Source organism: Ascidia mentula, chromosome 4 (genome assembly GCF_947561715.1).
Source record: "Ascidia mentula chromosome 4, kaAscMent1.1, whole genome shotgun sequence".
In the NCBI taxonomy this organism is placed as follows: domain Eukaryota; kingdom Metazoa; phylum Chordata; class Ascidiacea; order Phlebobranchia; family Ascidiidae; genus Ascidia; species Ascidia mentula.
In genome coordinates, this window is record NC_138569.1 from 19509635 (window position 1) to 19530058 (window position 20424).

Genomic DNA, 20424 nt, shown 5'->3' on the forward strand with positions numbered 1-20424 from the left:
AAACTTACTTACTTGCTTTTGTACAACCAAACAAAACTGTGCTGCTTAGATCTTTGTTAAATCAATTTGAGTCAACTCGTCAAAGTTCGGATGCGGGGATATCTGAAGATCAACTGAACTGTTTTGGAATTGGTAATATGTGCTTTGAACTCAAACATAAAGAACATGTGAATGTTTAGCACTAAATATTTTTAAGCTATGGCCACCTTTGGCTCCTCTGTTTTACTCAATCACCCCTAGATTATATTTTTCTTGTAAACCTTCAACCAAATTTGACTTCTTTGCAATAGACCTACCTGAACCGTGTCCAACTTATTATGGCATCCATACTGTTGAATGCCTCAAGAAAATGTGGGAACTTGTTGGCTGTTTGCCTCAGGGACATGAATATATTGACAGAATATCTAGGATCAGAAGGCAATTTTTTTCATCAACAAATTATACGTGAGTAGTTCTACACAAAATAGTTATTTTTGGATGTTTTGATAAATTATGCTTAATTCATTGATTGTCGTTTTGGCCTGAAACAACTTTCAATAAGTTTTGACAAATGCTGTAGTTTGGCAAAAAGATTCTGAATACTTTTGCTAGGGGTAAAAACTTTGTAGATTGGTGTTGGCAGAGTAAACATATATGTTTAACAGCTACACATTAAAGCAGACATTGTATAATTTGCAGGGCTGTTTATCATATCATGAACACAACAAGGACAAGCTCTGATTTAGGAGACTCGCTTGAGCAGTTGAACTGCTTTGGTATAGGCAAGTGCCAACTTAAAAAAACTCTGCAGAGCAAAATAAGTTTGTTGATTTTCATATGCTATTAAAAAGCTAGTCAATTGGATGCTGGTTTTCCCTCATACACAACTCTTTGAGATATTTTCAAATTATTATTTTTCACAGCATCATATTTTAAATACCCTATTTGTAATTGACATTCCACCTTTCATCTCATAAACACAACTTTCATAAACCCTAGGATTTGTTGGTTCTTTAATTAGATTTTCCTGATGAATGTCCAAGATTTTGGGGTATTCAGAACATGGATTGTTTGAAAAGAATTTGGGACATGGTGGACTGTTTACCAGATGGGTATCAGTTTCCTGAAAACCTTACTTCTATTGAACTTGATATTCTGTCCTGGACTAACTACACGTAAACAAACCTTTATCTTACATTTTATCAAGCAGTATTTCTTCTGTTCCTGAATTACAATGTTTCTGAATGGAAAGCCTTCTTAATTACGGGCAAAATTAGAAATCAAAATGGATTGAAGAGATTCATATATATTATTTTTCTCTGAAGTCTTTTTGTCCAAACATTTAACCAAATGAAATGGCATTTGTTACAGAGGTGTGCTCAATCAGTTCAATGCTACAAGAATGAATTCTGATTTGGGAGTTTCTGTAGAACAATTAAACTGTTTTGGAATTGGTGAGGCCTTCTGTCCTATACAATTTTGCTTAATATCCGATATTCATTTTATTCTAGATTTGCCTCACACTTGCCCAAGATTTTGGGGAATTCAAACTATGGATTGTTTAACAACAATTTGGAAAATTGTTGGTTGTTTGCCTGATGGACATGAGTTTCCTGAAAATCTGCGTCTGCATGTAACCCGCGTATTGTCATGGACAAACTACACGTAAAAACATTTTAATTTTTCATCAAGAGTTTCACCTGTATCAGTATATTTATACTCCAAAGAAAAAAGTGTTGTTTTATTGCTTTTAAACTAATATGTGCATGAGGTCTTTGCATTGTTTGCTTTTTGTTGTGAAATAACCAATGCATCTTTTGAAGGGGTATCTTAACTCAGTTTAATGCCACAAGAATTAGTTCTGACTCTGGTGTTTCTGCTGACCAGCTAAATTGCTTTGGAATTGGTATGTGCAAGTGTTCATGCAATCATATTGCATTCAAAATACTGTTTGACCCGCTTGTAGATTTACCTGATGAGTGTCCTAGATATTGGGGATTTCACACAATGGATTGTTTAAAAACTCTTTGGGATATGGTTAGGTGTTTGCCAGAAGGATACGATTATCCTGAAAACTTAACTCATAGTGAAATTTCAACATTTTCATTTACTAACTATACGTGAGTATAATGTCCCTGTAACATGGCCTGTGCATTGTATAGTTTCATATCAAGTCAGATTTTCTGCAGTTCATTGCTGAATCAGTTTAACACCACAAGGACACAATCTGACCTTGGTGTTTCATCGGAACAACTCAACTGCTTTGGAATAGGTTTGTTTTTATGTATCTTTATACCAATGCATTTGCATTACAAAGTCATAATAATGGGCTGTAGGGATTTTCCATGGTAAGAAGTGTGAAAACTAGTGATGCACTGAAACAGGAACTTTTTTATTCGGCCGAAACCGAATATTCGGCAAAAGTTACAGAATAAATTCGGCCGAATAGACCGAAACTAATTTTGGTATCCAATCTCTTTAAACGAAACAAAATTAAACAAAGCATTTGCTGGATTGGATCTAATCCTACCATACAACCTTTTTGGGCACCTAAAGAATGATCCAACTGCTCGAAAACAAATATAACAAACACATTCGTACAGTTTGAACATTAATTCCAGTTTGCACTAAACTTTGCATATCAGCGTTACATGCAGTAAAAAAGAATAGTTATAAAAACCTTAGTTTCGGCAGAATAAATTCGGCAAACCGAACTTTCGGTGCGTTCCTTGTAAAAACTTCAAACCACACACAAAGATAGGTGGTTGCCACAAGTGAATCATTTTTGTTCCTGTATAATATATAGAAAGCATTTGGAAGGCTAGCTATTACTCCTAAATACAACCCAAAGGCACTGTTAGAAGGTTTGTTTATTGGTGTTTTACCCTTTTTTTCTCATGTCTTTAGATTTTCCTGATACTTGTCCAAGATTTTGGGGAATTCAAACTATGGATTGTTTGAAAACCATTTGGAAAAATGTAGGATGTTTGCCTGATGGATATGAGTTTCCTGCAAAGCTTACATCCAGACAAGTTAGGAAGCTTTCTTGGACGAATTATACGTATGTTTCTGATTGCTGGAATTTGTACCAGTGTGAATTTATGCAATTTTTTTTTATGTAGAGGGTTACTCCTTCAGTTTAATACGACAAGAGCAAACTCAGACATGGGAAGTTCATCTGAACAACTTAACTGCTTTGGAATTGGCAAGTACTTCTGCAATACCTTTTTTGCCTTTTACAGATGAATTTTTATTGCAGATTTTCCTGATGAGTGTCCCAGATATTGGGGCATTCACACCATGGACTGTATGAAAACTCTGTGGGATATGGTTGGGTGTTTGCAATATGGATACGACTTCCCTGAGAATCTTACATCCCACCGATTTGACATTTTCAAATGGACCAATTACACGTATGTTGTTGTGCAAATGATTTCCTGTCACAGTAAACAGTTTATTTTTGATGTTTAGATCACAAAATTTACACCAAATGCAAAAAATAAATCATCGTTAATTTTAAATGTAATTATAAATCATTTAGATCTCTTCTCAATCAGTTTAACACCACCCGAATAAATTCAGACTTGGGCGTCTCGAAGGACCAACTAAGCTGTTTCGGAATTGGTACATTAATATTTAAGTGTTGCTGCTTTTGTTACTTAATGAAAACACTCTATCTAGATTTTCCAGCTGCATGTCCCAGATATTATGGAATTCATACTATGGCCTGCCTAAAGGTTGTTTGGAATATTGTTGGATGTTTACCTGATGGTTACGAGTTTCCAGAAAATCTTACATCCAATCAAATCGATGTTTTTTCGTGGACAAACTACACGTAAGCTATTGCTTCTGGCCTGTCATTTGTTTTGCCTGAACTTGTCTGTTCTCACAGAGCATTGCTGCATTTGTTCAACACAACAAGGACCAATTCAGACCTTGGTGATTCTTCTGAACAGCTGAACTGTTTTGGTATAGGTATGTGTCTTTTTACTGCAAAAGCTAGATGTGATAATTAAATACTTTTAGGTGCCGTAACATTTTAAAGAAATCCTATAAACTTGAAATATTGTGCTTATGCTTCTAAACTATGATTAAAAACATGTAAGTTGTCATTGTGGGCAGATCTATGTTCATCAGGTGTATTTTATTAGATTTTCCAGAGGAATGTCCAAGATATTATGGAATTCAAACTATGGATTGTATGAAAGTTCTATGGGATATGGTAAAATGTTTGCCTGAAGGATATGAATATCCTGAGAACCTGACAGCTCCCCAATACAATATCTTGTCATGGACAAACTACACGTAACTTTTAATAAATGCCTAATTTTCCTGATTGCAACTGTTTTTGCTGGACCTGTTTGTTTTGTGCATTTTATTGTAAAGAATATTTGTTTTGATCATATACTAAAAGTGTATTAAAAAAAAAAATTTTTTTTTAAAAGCTTTATTACTATAATTTGGTGAAAAATTTCACTTTAAAATGGCAAACAATAAATAGGCTACATTGAAATTTTTTTATGTTTTTTATTTTTGCAGGGCATTACTTAACAAGTTCAACACCACAAGGACAAACTCAGATTTGGGAGTTTCAGCAGAGCAGCTCAACTGCTTTGGAATCGGTAAAAGGCATCACTGATAGTTTGTGCTACAAATAACCTATTTTCGTTTTGTGATAAGATTTTCCTCATAATTGTCCACGATATTACGGAATTCAGACGATGGATTGTTTGAAAACTGTTTGGCACATGGTTGGTTGTCTACCAGAAGGTTATGAATTTCCAGAAAATCTAACGTCTCAACAAGTGGATATATTTTCGTGGACAAACTATACGTAAATAATTGATCTCTGTTGAAATATGTGTAATGTACCTCAACAAGATTACTGCAGGTCCCTACTGCATCAATTTAATACAACTAGAACCAACTCAGATTTGGGAATTTCAGCAGAGCAACTTAACTGTTTTGGAATTGGTAGGACTGTTTGAATTTTTCCAAGGAAATTTTTTCAAATTTCAAGTGTTACTCAGATTTTCCTGATGAATGCCCCAGATATTATGGAATTCAGACAATGGACTGTCTTAAAAGAGTTTGGGGCATGGTCAAGTGTCTTCCTGAAGGATACGACTATCCCAAAAATCTTACATTAGATGTATTTGATACTCTGTCTTGGACTAACTATACGTAAGATTAAGAACGTATTTTTAAACTAAAACACTTGTTCCAACATTGATACACATATATCTACCCATAAAAAACATTTCGGTCTTTTTATGACGATTATTTCCTCTTGACTACATTAAAAAATATTACAGGTCAATAACTTTTTTCTTGATGTTTAGTGCATTATTAAATCAGTTCAACAAGACAAGGACAGAATCTGATCTGGGAGTTTCAGAAGAGCAACTAAACTGCTTTGGAATAGGTTGATAATGTTTTATTGCAAAAAAGGCGGAAAAAATACTATTGTGTTCCTGTTTAGATTTTCCTGGTACATGTCCAAGGTATTATGGAATCCAAACTATGGATTGTTTGAAGACGGTTTGGGGAATGGTGGGATGTTTGGAAGATGGATATGAGTTTCCTGAAAATCTTACTGCAGACCAGATTGATGTACTTTCGTGGACAAACTATACGTATATGCTTCTGCAGTGGAAGTCCATTTTTGCAATTTATTTTTTATATTTAGGGCACTTTTAGATCAATTCAACACTACTCGAACTAACTCTGACTTGGGAATTTCAGAGGAGCAGTTAAACTGTTTTGGAATAGGTAAGACTTTTATCTTGTGGTGTAATATTGGTAAATGACAACAAAGCAAAATTTTTTTCCTGTAGATTTTCCGGATACATGTCCAAGATATTATGGAATTCACACAATGGATTGTTTGAAAACCCTATGGAATATGGTTAGATGCTTGCCAGAAGGTTACAAATTCCCTGAAAACCTTACAGCTGATAGAATTGATGAGGTTTCATGGACAAACTATACGTAATATGACTTTATTGTTGTGAGATACTGTATACTCATTTATTTTACTTGGCAGGGCTTTACTGAATGAATTTAATACCACCAGGACTAATTCAGATCTTGGTGATTCCGCTGACCAGTTAAACTGCTTTGGAATTGGTATGACGTTATCTTAAATCAGTGTGACTTGGGTATTTTTTACAACTGCGGTGTATTAATGGACTCCAGACTTTCCCAAGGAGTGTCCAAGATTTTGGGGAATCCAATCTATGGACTGTTTAAAAGTTATTTGGAAAAATGTGGGATGTTTACCAGGGGGATATGAGTTTCCTGAAAATCTCACACGTGTTCAGTTTTTCGAAAGATCCAGAACAAATTATTCGTGAGTGAACAACAAGCATATTGTATATGTAAGCTGCTAACATTATAATATTGGGGGCAGAGGATTGTTGAGTCAATTTAACACAACCAGAACCAGCTCTGACTCTGGAGTTTCAGAAGACCAACTTAATTGCTTTGGAATAGGTTTTAACATACTTTTGTAAATATTGAAACAATTATGGTTTGACAAAATGACTATCCAAATAGATTTACCATTCACATGTCCAAGGTTTTGGGGAAGGCAATCAATGGACTGCTTGAAGACGATATGGTATTTGGTCCGTTGTATACCAGTAGGTTGGAAGTATCCTGAAAACCTTACATTGACAAGAATTGAGGAGCTTTTACGAACCAACTACACGTAAGCTTGTTTTTAAACAACATATCTTGCATAGGTTTTGTTATTCCAACTGTCTGTTTTGTGTCAGATCGATACTAGAACAGTTTAATGCAACCCGAACCAGTTCTGACCAAGGCATATCTGAAGACCAGCTTAATTGTTTTGGGATTGGTAAACAGTTGCATTTGTGCCCTATATTTAAGTTGGGAGTGTATACCAACTATAACCACTGTCTTCTTTCCTATATTTTCTCACCTATTTTTGTACTATTTCTGCACCCATTTAAATACCTCAATGTTAATAGAGCATTGAAACATGCATGCCAGGTTTATGTGTGTGTGTAATCATATGACATGCCTTCAGATCTACCTGGCACATGTCCAAAGTTTTGGGGCTATCACTCATCAGATTGTTTAAAAACTGTTTGGAAAATGGTTGAGTGTGTTGAAGAGGGCTATGACTATGTAGACAATTTGACTGCATCATCGAGAGATGTTGTGTCTAATATGAATTACACGTAAGGCTATTGATTTTAGGGTTCATTATATTAACAACTTTGTCATAAGCAGAATTTTAGTTTTTCCAACAAATAAATACTGTTTCTGGAGCATGTTAATTTTTTGAATAACATAAGTTGTCTTGTTTGACGTATTACATGTTCCCCTACATATTTTTTTAAAGATTTTTTGCTTGAATTTGTCATTTTGTATAACATATTGTAGTTTTTTACTGGAATCATATAACACATCACGACATGCTGCTGACCAAGCTAGTGTGCCTGACCAACTGTCTTGTTTTGGCATGGGTAAGTCATCATTCCAAAAATCAACAAAATGTTTTCCTTCCTTCAAAAGTATGTTTTCTTCTGATGTTTTGTTGGTCTAAATGACTAACTGTGATTCTCTACATAAATATTTTCCACCTTCTGGGTCACCTGAAAACTATTTTAGGTCACTTGTTGTTGCAAGTGAAGCACAAATTTATGAACTATGTTTTTTGTACTTCAATGTGCACAGCATACAACTATTGTGATTAACTGGTTTCAATTAATTCTTTGAAAGTTAATTACAAACATGAAAGCTTCGTTTATTGTTTGTTATATCAACAATTAGTTATTTTATTAAAACAATGACAGTAAGCACTTGTTACTGTAAACCCGATCGCTTACTAATGGCTGGTAAATGTGGGGTAAAACATTCATACGATAAAGCTTTTTTTTTAAAAAAACTAGTTTTTACGGAATTAGATGGTGACCCAAAAGATGGTAAAAAATGTTTACTGTGTCTTAAAGTTCTTTCCTTTGGATCAATAAAGAGAAACAAATTGCTACGACATTTGAAAGCAAATTATCTAAATTGTGCTAGTAACTAGTTAAGAATTTTAGTTTTCAAGTTTATACTTGGGTTCGCGATTTTGCAAATTAGGATTCTTGAAAAAATTGGGTCGCTTTAAAAAAAGGTTAGGACTGTAAATAGTTTTAGTTTTTCAGACAAGAAATACGACAGAAATAAACATACTTTTTGAGCAAATGTGTATATTTTGTTTTCTTATTTTTTCCTATTAGATCTGTAGTTTACTTTAACAAGTATTGATTAGCTAAAGTTTAAACACTTCTTCACCCTTCGGTGTATTACAAACAACAATGGCTTGATTTTGTTTCTGCAGTTTATTTTACAAACTGCACCACATACTATTGGGAGTTATCAGTAGATTGCCTGGCGTATGTTTGGCACAAAGTTGTGAGGTGTTCTGATCGTGGAGAAGGATATCCTCCTAAATTAAATTCCACATTTCTCAGCCAGTATTTTCATTTTAACCAAAGGTTTGCAATTGCTAAAGTTCAGAATGCTTCTTGACAAACTGAATATTTTGTTGTATGATTTGTTTTTTTTTACACAATTTATATATTTTTGCGCCTATTTATGTTCCATATTAAGCAACTTTTTTTGTTTACAATTAAATGAAGATGTTTTTTTGAAGTCCTGTTACTATTTTACAGAGAAGTTAGAGATTGGATAAAAGGTATCAGGCACGCAGCTGACAACTTTGATAAATTTAGACAGGTCTACTGTTATGGAATGGGTTTGTTTTCACTTTTTTTGCACAAATGACAGCAAAATCCTTGGTATATTATTCTCTGATTTTTCAGAACTACCCACAAACTGCACGTTTTACCCACCTCATAATGACAGTTGTTTGAGTGTCATTTGGCTCAATCCAATAAGGTGTGTGCAAGAGGGAACATTTTTCCCACCCAAGCTGAATATATCTTACAAAAAAGACCTGTACCAAAGTGATGACATGTATGGCGTGCACGATACCATGTGGATATTTTTTGAAGATCAGATGATGTGTTATGGCCTGTGTAAGAATTTTTTTTACCCAGTAATAATTTGTTGCACTTATGTCTTTTTCAACAGTTTATAAGCCTTTCTACCAGAAATTTTAATTATGTTAATGCCAATTTGTAGTATACAAACTAAAAGTTGCTTGTTTTACTGTTGGTGAAATTTTTAGTATTTCCTGAGGTGTGCAACTACTTTCCACCACATAACATGACTTGTTTGAACCAAGTTTTCGACCAGGTGTGTTTCAATTTGTTGTTTTTTTGTAACAAAAGGCAAACATTTTTTGTCTTTGGATGAATTACACACTAGCTCCAAATAATTTATTTATATATATTTTTGCATCTCTCCTGGACACCATGGCTGTGCCTAAAAAATTCCCAGCATTTACCATTCGACCTGTATTTTTAGGCTCGTTGTGATTCTACTCAAGGCATTGTCCCACCAATGTTAATACCACAGTACAACAATACCCATGTGAGGGCATTGTTGTTGGAATATGGAGCAATGAGAAACCACTCGATAGATAAACCAGAAATAGGTTTAGAAGCTGATAGTTGTTTTGGGTCACGTAAGTATTTTCAGATTTATTAACATTGATAACCAATGTCATTGTAGTAATTTGAAATTTTTCAAACAAGCACATATGAAAACTTTTGATATATATGCTTTTGTAGGTAATATTTTGGTGCCAGCTAGATTATGCTTCGTAAGTGATTTTTTGTAACTAGACAGCATTATTAAGTTGGTGATCCCAGACCCATCTGATCATGGTAAACTGAGTTAATGTAAGGCTTGTTATTTCTAGGTTGGTTTTGGACAAGTGAGAGGATGCACTTGTTGGTTTCAAGAAATGCGGTGAATTATTCAGCAGCGTTACAGTATTGCCTGGATAGAGAAGCTTACCTTGTCAATGAGGTTAACTAAAAACTTTTCATTTTGGACTAAATTGAACATAAATTTATTTGTTTTGCCATATTACTTGTAGTGCAAAGAACAGGCCAGATACTTTTATTTATTGTTGATACATTTTTTGAATGATTGTCATGTTATGTGTAAATTTTAATACAGTTAAACTTTCTCCAGATCACTAGCATCGAAATGCAGCGAGCAATTCAACAAAAACTTCATAATTCAATTGAGTACTTCAATATTGCCTCCTGGTGGTTGGGAATTGATGATAATGCCACTGCAGGTTGTGTTTTGAAAGTTATTACGTAGATTTAATCAAGTTGCGGTGATTTTGTTTTAGTGTTTTAATAAAATTTGATAAGTATGCTTGAGGTTGGGAGAGCTTAACATTCTTGTAATAATTCTTGAATCTTAATTATAATGTTATTTGCAGCGTATATTTTTAATTAAATATACAACTAAATTATGTCACTGTTATCTCTGTAAACAACAATCTTAAATAAGTGACCTTTTATTGTACAAATTTGACAGATTTTGTGCATTGTAATGTTACATATTAAATTGAAAACACCTTGAACCTTATTACTTACCATAGGATATTCTTTGTGCCGAAAAAACATTTCTGAAAACTTATAGATAAATTCATTTGGAACTTTGGGACTTCACTCGATTCAACAGGCTTCACTTACTGGGTTCCAAGACGGGATAGTCACCCTAACACAGTTTGTGGAATCTTTGAAGCTGACAGACAGTTTAAATGGAACTTAAGAGACTGTGCTGAGTCACATTCTTTTGTGTGCCAGAAATGTAAGATTGCGTTTAATTTATGTGAGAGAAAAGTATCCATTTACTACATCAAATGCTTTTCTTTAGACGTCTGCAGATATCCTCCAAATGTTATGAAAGGTATTTACAATGCATTCATTTAAATTCCCCAAGGATGTACTTCAGTCATGTGAACACATTCCACAGAAATCTTGGCAGAAAACTTTATTGAGGAAGTTTCATGTGACCCACCATGTAGCCCTCACGAGGAATGTGTAAACAATACCTGCAAATGCTCCCCTTTGTTCTATAAAGATCACTGTGCATGGGTCTCAGGTGCAAAAATACAATCAGTGATTTCATTTATTTTGTCATGTTTTTTACTGGTTTGATCATAGGACTTGAAGCAATAGCTGAAGAAAAAATTGGCAACAAAACAATTCTTGTCTTCAAGGAAAATGCCACTTGGCAACAAGCTGCTGACTATTGCAAAGGTTTGCTATAAATCACTGTATCACAAACATGTTTAATTACTGTGGCATCCTTCAAACCCTATCTAAAATAAAAGATTTTTTAGTTTTATTCCTAGTTTAGAAGTACCCCTGCAAAGGTTTCATACACTTACAGTAATAGTAGTTGTCCAATTTAAAGTAAGTATTATTTTTTCATCTTTTTAAGGTATTTGGGGAACGCTGGCCCTTCCAAACAATGCAGAAAAACATGATGCTATTTTAGACATTGCAATTAAGGCCAAATTGCAAGACTTCCATGCAGCAATGTGGTTAGGCATGAGTGACTTAGTGGATGAAGGTGTTTGGAAGTTTGAAAATGGAGAACTTGTGAATCTTTCCCCACGGTTTGAAAGTATGAATCCTTTTTGAAAGCCAACAGTATTGTTGAAACAGGACTGTTCTTCTGGCATAAGTTAAATGTTTTTCATGCTTGAATTTTCAGATTTGACTGGTCACGGCAAAATTCCGTGGTATGTCTACAATACAAGCTCAATCAATGAGCGATGGCATTTTTATTATGATGAAGCTGATTTATTGGTAAATCGAGAGGAAGCCAAAACTTTCTGTACCCATATGGGAGGACATCTGCCAATAATTTATGACAGGGATGAAAACTTTCGTATGTCGAGGTTTCTTTGGGTAAAATTTTTTTATTTATTTCTGTAGCTAAACAATACTAATTATTCTTTTATTTATGTGTTGAAATCTGACCAATGTGCAGGTAATTTTGTTTTTCGTAATAAAAAATGTAAACCTCTGTAACAAAACTTATTGTAGTAAAAATATGAAACCCTCATAAATTCAGTCTGTCAAGCACCAGACAATAGCAGACTAATAGATCATACTGCATAGAATAATAAATTGGCATTGTCAACAAATGTTTGCTTTCTTTTTGGATCAGTCCCACAGACGTGGGTGGATACTTGATCATAATGTAAGTGATGTGGAGGAACATGAAGGTGCCTGGCTTGGAACAACCAGAGGAGTTGGTCAACCTCTGCAAAATATTACATGGATCGATGGTACTCTGGTTAACATGCCTATATACTGGTACAATGGAAGAGGTGTACCTCACCCACCTGCTGAAATTCAGAAAAGTATGTTTAAGTTCCGGCATAGCAATAACATTAACAGTTATTGTTTGTACAAAAACATGCATATCTCTAATATTTTAGTCATGTATTTTTGTTACAATTATAAAATTGATTGATATTTTTTATCAATATCACAAGTTTTACATGTACATTGTTTTATGCAGTGCCAAGTTTACATTCAAAGTCAAATTATGATGCTTTTACTTTGGTAATGTTTGAAAGTGTTGTACAGTGTTTCAGAACTGGCAGATCTATACACCGAATCAGTATCATGAAGTTAATGGTGTGTTGATGGAAGAATATTGTGCGCGAATTCGTCATGATGGTACTTGGGATGACTGGGGTTGCTGGCAAAAGTTGCATGTTATTTGTGAACTGGGTAAATTATTATATCTCTTTAGTTTAGGATTTTTCAAACTGCTGGCCTTAAAGCAGGTTTAGATATGATTTTTTTTTACTATTTTCATTTTGTTTGAGAACTGTGATAATCATTAGGAGAGAGCAAGCATTTGAACCAAAAGCAGCCCAGAATCAAAACAATTTATTGACCTATCCAGGCCACCTGTTGTTTCCTTTTATTTCTTGAAAGTTTTGTGTGCTCGCGGATGAAGTAGAAGGTTCCGAGTGTTCCTAGAGCCTAAAAGATTTGAGAAACCATGCCTTAGATAATGAAGCCACCAGGCAAAATAGCTATTTCTGCGTTTAAGTCCAAATTGACTCTCCTTAAGAGTTATTTCTACTTTGTTCTTTGAATGTTTCAATGTTTTGTAAAATATATTTGGTGCAGGACCTTTTCCGTTTGAGCGTTGGAATAATGGTGGAAATGAAGCCAGTGAACCAAATAATGTTTGGTGTCGCGAGCATTGTGGAGCGATGAGACTTGACTTGCTGCATGTTAACTATGACTTCACTGGGGTAAAAAATGATTTTTGGAACGACTACATGTGTGACCGAAAGTTTGGATTTTCCTGTGAAGCTGGTGGGTAAAAAAATTGCAGTAAGTGTTTCTTCTATACAATTATAATGGGTTTAAACCTATCAATATTAGGCTCATTTGCCCGAAAGCATATTGTTAACAAAAACAAAGAGTGTAATGCATAAAAATGGAGTATTTTTGTGAAACGAACAAATACTGATACATGTCTAGAATATTTGCATTTTATAATATTTTTCTGTGTTGATATTATGATCAGAATTGCCAGCTGGATGTTCAACATACAACCCTATTCTTGCACATGACTGTGTGAAAGCGGTTTCTATTGAGGTGTTGTACCTTATTTCAATGAAAATTGTTTTATTTTAATAATAACTGTAAATTTCCAATATTGTTTTTTTTACTGGAAAGGTCAACTATTATGATCATGGAAAATGCATGTTATTATTTATTTATTTTTTGAGTCATTTAGTGGAAAATGTGAAGCACAGGTTTAAAGGTGTTTTTTCAAACAACAGTAACTGCCCATATTAGTATTATTTTATGAAGTAAGCATTGTAATTGCATTTGGATTAGACACAAGCATACCAAGGCAAAATTAAGTGTCACTCTGGTGAGGTTTGAACTCGAAAAAGATAGCTTTTGCCAGTTTGTTTTATGTGGACAGGTTTTGTATTAGTGTGTGTCCATTTATAGGCAAAGTGCAATGCCTCAGTGTTAACAGACAATGTTTTGAACTTCTTGTCCATGATGACTGCTGGTCAATTGAAAAGCTATTACCGGGAAATTAGGCAACGCTCAATTGATAATCTTGATGGCCTTTATGCAGAATTGTGCCATATTAAAGGTAAAGTGTTTTGTGATTGTTCACTTGCACATTTTTAACTTTTTCTGTCACAAACCTTACAAGCAACACATTGTGTTTCAAGGATTCTCAGAAATTGATGAAAACATTCATGTGTACTACAACCTTCAATCAGCCACTTACAACCAAGCACTTCAAGTCTGCAGAAGTCACAATGCCGTTTTACCATTGGTAAAAAATCTGTTTGGAAATCTGGACAAAAATAGTCTTACAATCATTGGTTTTCTCCAAACAACCCATATTTTTTTTCCTGTAGCTTAAGAACACAACCCTTGCTGAATTGATTGTACAGAAGGTTGTAGATTCTCACCTTAGCACTGGCATACAGGGATGGTGGATTGGTTTGGATGATCGTAAGGTTGAAGGTATGTTTTCCTTTTTTTAGTGGTGTATGGATTTTGGTTCAACTATATCAAAGTCTTTGTTTCTTTTGCTGTCGGAGATGGCATTGAGATCTTTAATGTAATAGAAGGGACTTGAGTATTTATACATTGGGGATTAACACAGGATATTATGAATGGTCGACTGGAGAACCATTGGACATTGAGAACGGTGACTACACAAACTGGTCTCCTAATTACACTGGACCTGTAAACAGTAAAGATTGTGTCGCAATCAATGTAACAGACCAGTCCAGATGGGTTGAAGAGGACTGCAATACCATGCATAGCTTCATTTGTGTAAAAAGTAAGCTTTTAAGTTTTTAATTGCTAAAAAAACGATATGTTTTAAAAAACTTTTCTGTCCTAATGTTTACGAAGCTTCCTTTATTATTATTTTTGTCTACTCTTCACCTTCTAAAGTTGTTTTTTTATTCTGATCAAAGTGGAAAATATTTTGCTTACAGTGACTTGTCGCTATCCTTATTTCTATAATGGTATTCACCGTGATGAGTGCTACCATGTCAGACATGACCCTCTTAACCGAGAACCAAGTCGCTATGCAAAACCAATTAAAGAAGCTCAGGAAAACTGTGAAAAAACCTTTGGGTAATTTATTTGTTTTGCATTTGTTGTTAATATCTTTTGAGTGAAGTCACTAGTTGTATTTTTTTTTCAGAAATTCTTTTTTTTTTGTAGCTCTGTATTATTAAGTTTTGTTAATTTAATCTAATGTTATCTATTTTCTTTTTTTATACATTTTCTAAAACCATTTATCACAGTATTATCACAAGTGGGTGAACTTCAAGTTTTCTTTTACTGTCAACACTTTTACTGTTTCTTGTGTATGTTGCACATTTCTGACTTCTGTACATTGCTGTTGCAACATTGCTATTGATTTTACATTTATGTTGTAGAGAGTTAGCAGTGGTGAAAGATGATGTGACTGCTCAGTTTCTTAAACAACAGATTTTTCTCCAACCGAACACAACCTACCATCACACATCAAAGTAATTTCCCATCCTTTGCATTTGGCTATTGGTCTTTGAGTATCAGATAAACAAAAATTGTATCCAGACATAGAAAAGTTTGTTGGTTTTTCAAGGTTCTGGGTATCTTTGTTTGACGATGCAAACAATGCAAGGCAGCGACCTGAAGAGAGGAACTGGATTTGGAAAGAAAATGGAAGCTTTGAATCTTTTGAGTATTCTCCACCATTTGTACATGGTATTCGTTTTTCCTAGCAAATTGGTACCAGCGAAACAAGCAGAGTAACCTTGATGAGCATAAAATTAAAGCATCTATAATACTTTAAAAATATATGTTGATTTCAGTTTGATATTTCCAGTTTTTTACCAAAACTTTTTAGAGGGATTTACAATTGAAAATGTGGGAAATAAAAATGATTCACTTGCTCGACTTTCATATGAGGAACGCTGTCTCTATGGCGACCATATGAACAGTACTTTTGGAGACCCCACAGGTGCATTCACAGTGCATCATTATGCACGAAGGTATGTTTATACCAACGAAAGCAATTATTGACAAGCTTTATTTTCACTGCTTCATGAAAACCCCACTTGTATGCAGCAAATCCTGTGATTATAATCACCCTGAACAGATCACGTGGGTTTGGGTTTCATCATTTCATCTGTATCATATTTTCACGGGAAAATGTCTCACTGCTCTTTTTCCAATAGTTAACCAAGCCAATAAAGGTACGGTGCAGCACACATTTACATAAACTCTGGTTAGCGAGATTACAATTGACCTTAAATAAATATTCCAGCATTTACAAATTTAGAATTCCGTTTGATTGTTTGTTTAAAACTTGCTGTAATGCAAACTAATATTTTTAGATCTGATACCTGGTGTCCGAGTTCTTCCATGTAACTTAGCAGACCCCAACCAACAGTGGGTTTGCCACTCAAGCAATCCATTTCATATAAAGTTAAGAAACAAACATCACACTTTTCTCTATGACATGGTAATTGATATGCTTTATAGTCCTACAGACAGTTAAACTAAATGTTGATGTTGTTTAAGTTCATTTGAAATTTTTTACAAAGATTAATAGCCAGTGTGGGTATTCTTACACATACACAATATTCAAAATGATTTTGTTACCAAACTGTTTCCAGCTGGACCAAATCTATTTCTACCTAACAAACTTTAGAACATGCGGCCCAGTCAGTATAGCAATGACATGACCTGGATTATAGGTTGTCTGTTGTTTTCATGTGATGTATACATTGTAGATCGAACCATTCGACAGAGCTCACATGGCAGGCTTGCATTATACCAGCGACTGCAAGTCATTGTGGAGAACCTTGCTTACCAACAAGTATCTCTGCAATGAAAGATATTATCCAGCGAGTAGGTTTAAACTATCTTTCTTGAGTTGCCAGGATCATAACTCACAAATTTGTCAATATTAAAATTACCCGATTATTGTGATCTAAATATTATCTAAAAACACAAATATTTTAGGCAATCTTTTTGTTGTACATCGGACGCCTTTTGATCCACCTCCCAAGAGTGAAGCAGATTGCCAACAGCCAGTTGCTGAGGAAGAAAGATTCTCTAGTACAATGGAAATAGAACGACTGTGCAGCATCCATGGTAGATCGTGTGCCCTTCTAACTTACTTTTACTGTTTAATATCTTTTAGCATTTATTTACATTAGCTTGAACGTATATCAACAGGAGATAGCTGTTTTTACACTGCATTGTGTTGTGCCAAATCCTAATAGAAAGAAGTATAGGCGCTCAAAGTCAGAAACCTAATAAATCAAATCTTTTAATAGGTGGTCACTATGCCACACTGTCGGAAATGCGGGCAGCCATATCTGATGGTTTTGTTGATGGTTGTGTCTGTGCTCACATTAAGGACTATGTTGATACTTTGGTTGGGGTGCAAGTTTATGATGATCCAAATTGCCAAAATATAACTGGAACGACACCAAATGCAGCTGGGATCTTTCAGTGTACAGACAGAAATCGAAGTGCTGCATGGTGTTACCGGTAATTTTTTCCTGGATGATTTTTATATGAAATTTCGTTTTCTGGTTCCTCTTTCGCATTTCTGACTTTATTTTTCAATCTGTTTTTGTACTTAATTTTAAAACATTTTTCTGATTTTTTGCAGAGGAGAGATTGGCAGCAACATATTAAACAATGTTCAGCATTCACCTTGGTGTGGAACTTACTCTCTGCTTGCTCCCCATAAAATTGGGATGGAGGAAAGAAGTTGTCTCACACCTCACTACTTCATATGCAAGAAAAGTAACTACTGATGCTGGCATGACTTTATGCTGATGACATATTTCACGACATAATTGTCATTGAATCCTTTAAAACAGTTGTACTAAAACTGGCAATATTGTGGTGGAATACTAAACCATACCATGTTCATTCAGAAATGGTCAACACATGCTCTGCCCCTTTCTACCCAAACAACAGCCACCCAACTCGGGAAGATTGGAGGTTTAGAGGCACTGGGATCCACATACAATGTAACAAGGGTTACGGTTTTAATGGTGATCCCATGGATATTGAGGTGGAATCTCAGTGTTATGACATGGTTGGAAATTTAACTTGGGTGCCAAGTTTAACTAATCTCATGTGCATCAGTAAGTTGGAAGACATGTAATGAGTTATTTTGTTTATAATTCGGCACATGTGAGGTGAAAATTTAAAATAAAATTTCAAGCCAATGTTGTATGTATGTGCTTATTAAACAATATTCTGTGGTAATTGCTGCTCTTCTGGCAATAAGTTTTTATAATTATATATACCACTAATGTTTTTACCTGATATCCCTTAAGACTTCTCAGGAATTGCCTTGTTTGGAGTAAAAAAAAATTATGTAATCTCCATGGAAGTTTTGGGTCCCGATAGTCACTCAACTAATTTCATTCGCTTCAACTTGTATTTAGGATAATTTGTACTCTTCCAGGATTGTCATGTCCTGACCCACCAGTTAAGGTACACTCGTCTTTTTTCTCTACACCTTATGGTATTGGAGCTGGCAATTATAAGTACACGGACAAAGTTACTTACACCTGCGACTTTGGATATGGAATTGGTGGAGATGTTGACGCAAAAGTTCGTTCCATTGTGTGTGGCGATGACCAAACATGGCAACCTAACCCATCCATTTTCACTTGTAAAGGCAAGTTGTTTGGTGTGTGCACTGTCCTACCACTGAACCTAAGTTGGGAATTTTCTGACTAGCTTGCCAACAATTTACTTTTGTAAAGTTTATAGCTGATATTTCTCAACTATAACAATATGTTGTTGTTGTTGTTGTTGGTATTATGTAAACAGCCTTTCTTTATATATTAATTAATCTGCTCTTCTGGCTTGATTAAACATATACTTTTATTCACCAAGTCTTGCTTTAGCAAGGATAGGATTGCTTTCTATATTGTAATTATTATTTTTTCAGCAATGCACTTTTAATGAAAATTCATATTACTATGTGCAGTGGTTTGGTGTGATCGACCACCGCGGGTAATGAACAGTGACATGGTGTATGATCCTGTTCACCAAACAGTGGTTTACAACTGCTGGAAGGGTTTGTGGATCAAAAGAGGAATCCACAGTGTCACAGGGTTCCAGTGCAATGAAACAGGACATTGGCATCCAAATCCTTCCACATCTGTGGCATGTGTGGGTATGTTGGTTGTTATTGTACACACATTTGTATTGAATATTGTATTGTACTGGTACTAGGATTCTTGTAGTGATCTCAAAAATAAGGGTTCTTAGTATTTTTTTGTTAATATTTGTTGCATGTTATTTTTGTAAAAAATATGGGTGCCTCTAGTTAATTATTTTGTGCTCAATTAACGGTTCCTTTTATCATAATGCTGTTTTTTTGTGTGCAGTGTTATCATGCATGCCTCCTGATATTCCACCCCATGCTAATCGAATAACTGTAACCAGCTACAGGTAAGCCAAAATAAAAAGTTTCTTAACACAAAACAGCTTTGTCTAACAACAATTTAATATGATCAAAAGTATAAACCATCAGTAATATGTAAACTACAAAAATATGGGAAAATTAGGAGAATTACGCAAAATTTATTACCTCTTGCATTGTGCACTCTCATACATGTAAATACATAATTCACAGGTACTTGGCTAATCTTACCATCCACTGCTCAATTGGATACACAGTTGTTCCAGAAAAACTAAGAATACTTTGTGATCAATATGGAGATTGGGTTCCCTCACCCAACAACACTTGGTGTCAATGTAAGAAATAGATTGCAATACTTCTGGGATTCTCAGTGTATTTTATGTACTACGGAAGTATATTAAATTGCGTCGCTTACTGCTTATTTTCCGCCTCTTATGGTGTGTGACCGATAGCAAAATGACGTTACCACCCGCGGGAGCCTTATCTGTGACTTTGTTCAGGTCAGCTCCTTATAATGATGAAGCCACACCAACTGCGTCATTCAAACTGATGATGGCATAATTTTTTGCAGAAACACTTTCTTTTAAACATGACAATGTTAATAACAATATGAGCCAGTCTCTTTATACTCAGTACATTGAATTGTTATTTGATGTTAATTTATAAAAATCTGCATTGCGGAATAGAGCAAAGCAGTGTTCTCACTTCTTTTAAATCGATGCTCCAAGTTTTTTATTAGCTTGGCGTCACCTTAACAAAACTCAAAGTAATAAATACATATAATTCTTTGGTGTTGTTTAAAGCTACCCCATATCTAAACAATTTTTTTGTGTAGATATAACTTGTCCAGAGCCTCTATCACCTGGTGAAGGTGTCATGCTTGTCTCAAAGCCCCACAAGCAGCATCTATATTTGGATGCATTGCAATACAGATGCAAGGAACAAGGTAACTTTTATTATTAACGATCTCAAGTCGTAAATGGCAAATACTGTGTTTTAGCCTCAATATTTTAATTACAT

At 34.7% G+C, this 20424-nt stretch overlaps 1 protein-coding gene across 1 annotated transcript in view; it reads left to right on the plus strand.

Annotated features, from left to right (window-relative positions):
• The window catches only part of LOC145898261 (uncharacterized), a 49349-nt gene that overhangs the window by 11266 nt on the left and 17659 nt on the right, over positions 1 to 20424 (plus strand). The window contains exons 19-82 of the mRNA XM_082986689.1: positions 50 to 132; positions 1001 to 1154; positions 1351 to 1433; positions 1491 to 1644; positions 1803 to 1885; positions 1946 to 2099; positions 2169 to 2251; positions 2887 to 3040; positions 3102 to 3184; positions 3239 to 3392; positions 3521 to 3603; positions 3661 to 3814; positions 3872 to 3954; positions 4131 to 4284; positions 4519 to 4601; positions 4660 to 4813; positions 4871 to 4953; positions 5010 to 5163; positions 5322 to 5404; positions 5462 to 5615; positions 5669 to 5751; positions 5817 to 5970; positions 6026 to 6108; positions 6178 to 6331; positions 6392 to 6474; positions 7034 to 7187; positions 7393 to 7475; positions 8336 to 8492; positions 8670 to 8752; positions 8820 to 9035; positions 9188 to 9255; positions 9427 to 9586; positions 9824 to 9933; positions 10102 to 10210; positions 10564 to 10734; positions 10801 to 10833; positions 10900 to 11028; positions 11091 to 11186; positions 11371 to 11556; positions 11647 to 11843; positions 12106 to 12301; positions 12531 to 12677; positions 13086 to 13277; positions 13492 to 13562; positions 13929 to 14079; positions 14162 to 14268; positions 14354 to 14462; positions 14605 to 14784; positions 14945 to 15086; positions 15395 to 15487; positions 15583 to 15704; positions 15847 to 15991; positions 16068 to 16195; positions 16337 to 16464; positions 16736 to 16853; positions 16968 to 17099; positions 17285 to 17501; positions 17626 to 17762; positions 17897 to 18109; positions 18436 to 18651; positions 18967 to 19155; positions 19370 to 19433; positions 19618 to 19739; positions 20240 to 20350. Coding sequence (XP_082842815.1) covers positions 50 to 132; positions 1001 to 1154; positions 1351 to 1433; positions 1491 to 1644; positions 1803 to 1885; positions 1946 to 2099; positions 2169 to 2251; positions 2887 to 3040; positions 3102 to 3184; positions 3239 to 3392; positions 3521 to 3603; positions 3661 to 3814; positions 3872 to 3954; positions 4131 to 4284; positions 4519 to 4601; positions 4660 to 4813; positions 4871 to 4953; positions 5010 to 5163; positions 5322 to 5404; positions 5462 to 5615; positions 5669 to 5751; positions 5817 to 5970; positions 6026 to 6108; positions 6178 to 6331; positions 6392 to 6474; positions 7034 to 7187; positions 7393 to 7475; positions 8336 to 8492; positions 8670 to 8752; positions 8820 to 9035; positions 9188 to 9255; positions 9427 to 9586; positions 9824 to 9933; positions 10102 to 10210; positions 10564 to 10734; positions 10801 to 10833; positions 10900 to 11028; positions 11091 to 11186; positions 11371 to 11556; positions 11647 to 11843; positions 12106 to 12301; positions 12531 to 12677; positions 13086 to 13277; positions 13492 to 13562; positions 13929 to 14079; positions 14162 to 14268; positions 14354 to 14462; positions 14605 to 14784; positions 14945 to 15086; positions 15395 to 15487; positions 15583 to 15704; positions 15847 to 15991; positions 16068 to 16195; positions 16337 to 16464; positions 16736 to 16853; positions 16968 to 17099; positions 17285 to 17501; positions 17626 to 17762; positions 17897 to 18109; positions 18436 to 18651; positions 18967 to 19155; positions 19370 to 19433; positions 19618 to 19739; positions 20240 to 20350 — 8309 coding nt within the window. The remainder of the gene's footprint in view (positions 1 to 49; positions 133 to 1000; positions 1155 to 1350; positions 1434 to 1490; positions 1645 to 1802; positions 1886 to 1945; positions 2100 to 2168; positions 2252 to 2886; positions 3041 to 3101; positions 3185 to 3238; positions 3393 to 3520; positions 3604 to 3660; positions 3815 to 3871; positions 3955 to 4130; positions 4285 to 4518; positions 4602 to 4659; positions 4814 to 4870; positions 4954 to 5009; positions 5164 to 5321; positions 5405 to 5461; positions 5616 to 5668; positions 5752 to 5816; positions 5971 to 6025; positions 6109 to 6177; positions 6332 to 6391; positions 6475 to 7033; positions 7188 to 7392; positions 7476 to 8335; positions 8493 to 8669; positions 8753 to 8819; positions 9036 to 9187; positions 9256 to 9426; positions 9587 to 9823; positions 9934 to 10101; positions 10211 to 10563; positions 10735 to 10800; positions 10834 to 10899; positions 11029 to 11090; positions 11187 to 11370; positions 11557 to 11646; positions 11844 to 12105; positions 12302 to 12530; positions 12678 to 13085; positions 13278 to 13491; positions 13563 to 13928; positions 14080 to 14161; positions 14269 to 14353; positions 14463 to 14604; positions 14785 to 14944; positions 15087 to 15394; positions 15488 to 15582; positions 15705 to 15846; positions 15992 to 16067; positions 16196 to 16336; positions 16465 to 16735; positions 16854 to 16967; positions 17100 to 17284; positions 17502 to 17625; positions 17763 to 17896; positions 18110 to 18435; positions 18652 to 18966; positions 19156 to 19369; positions 19434 to 19617; positions 19740 to 20239; positions 20351 to 20424) is intronic.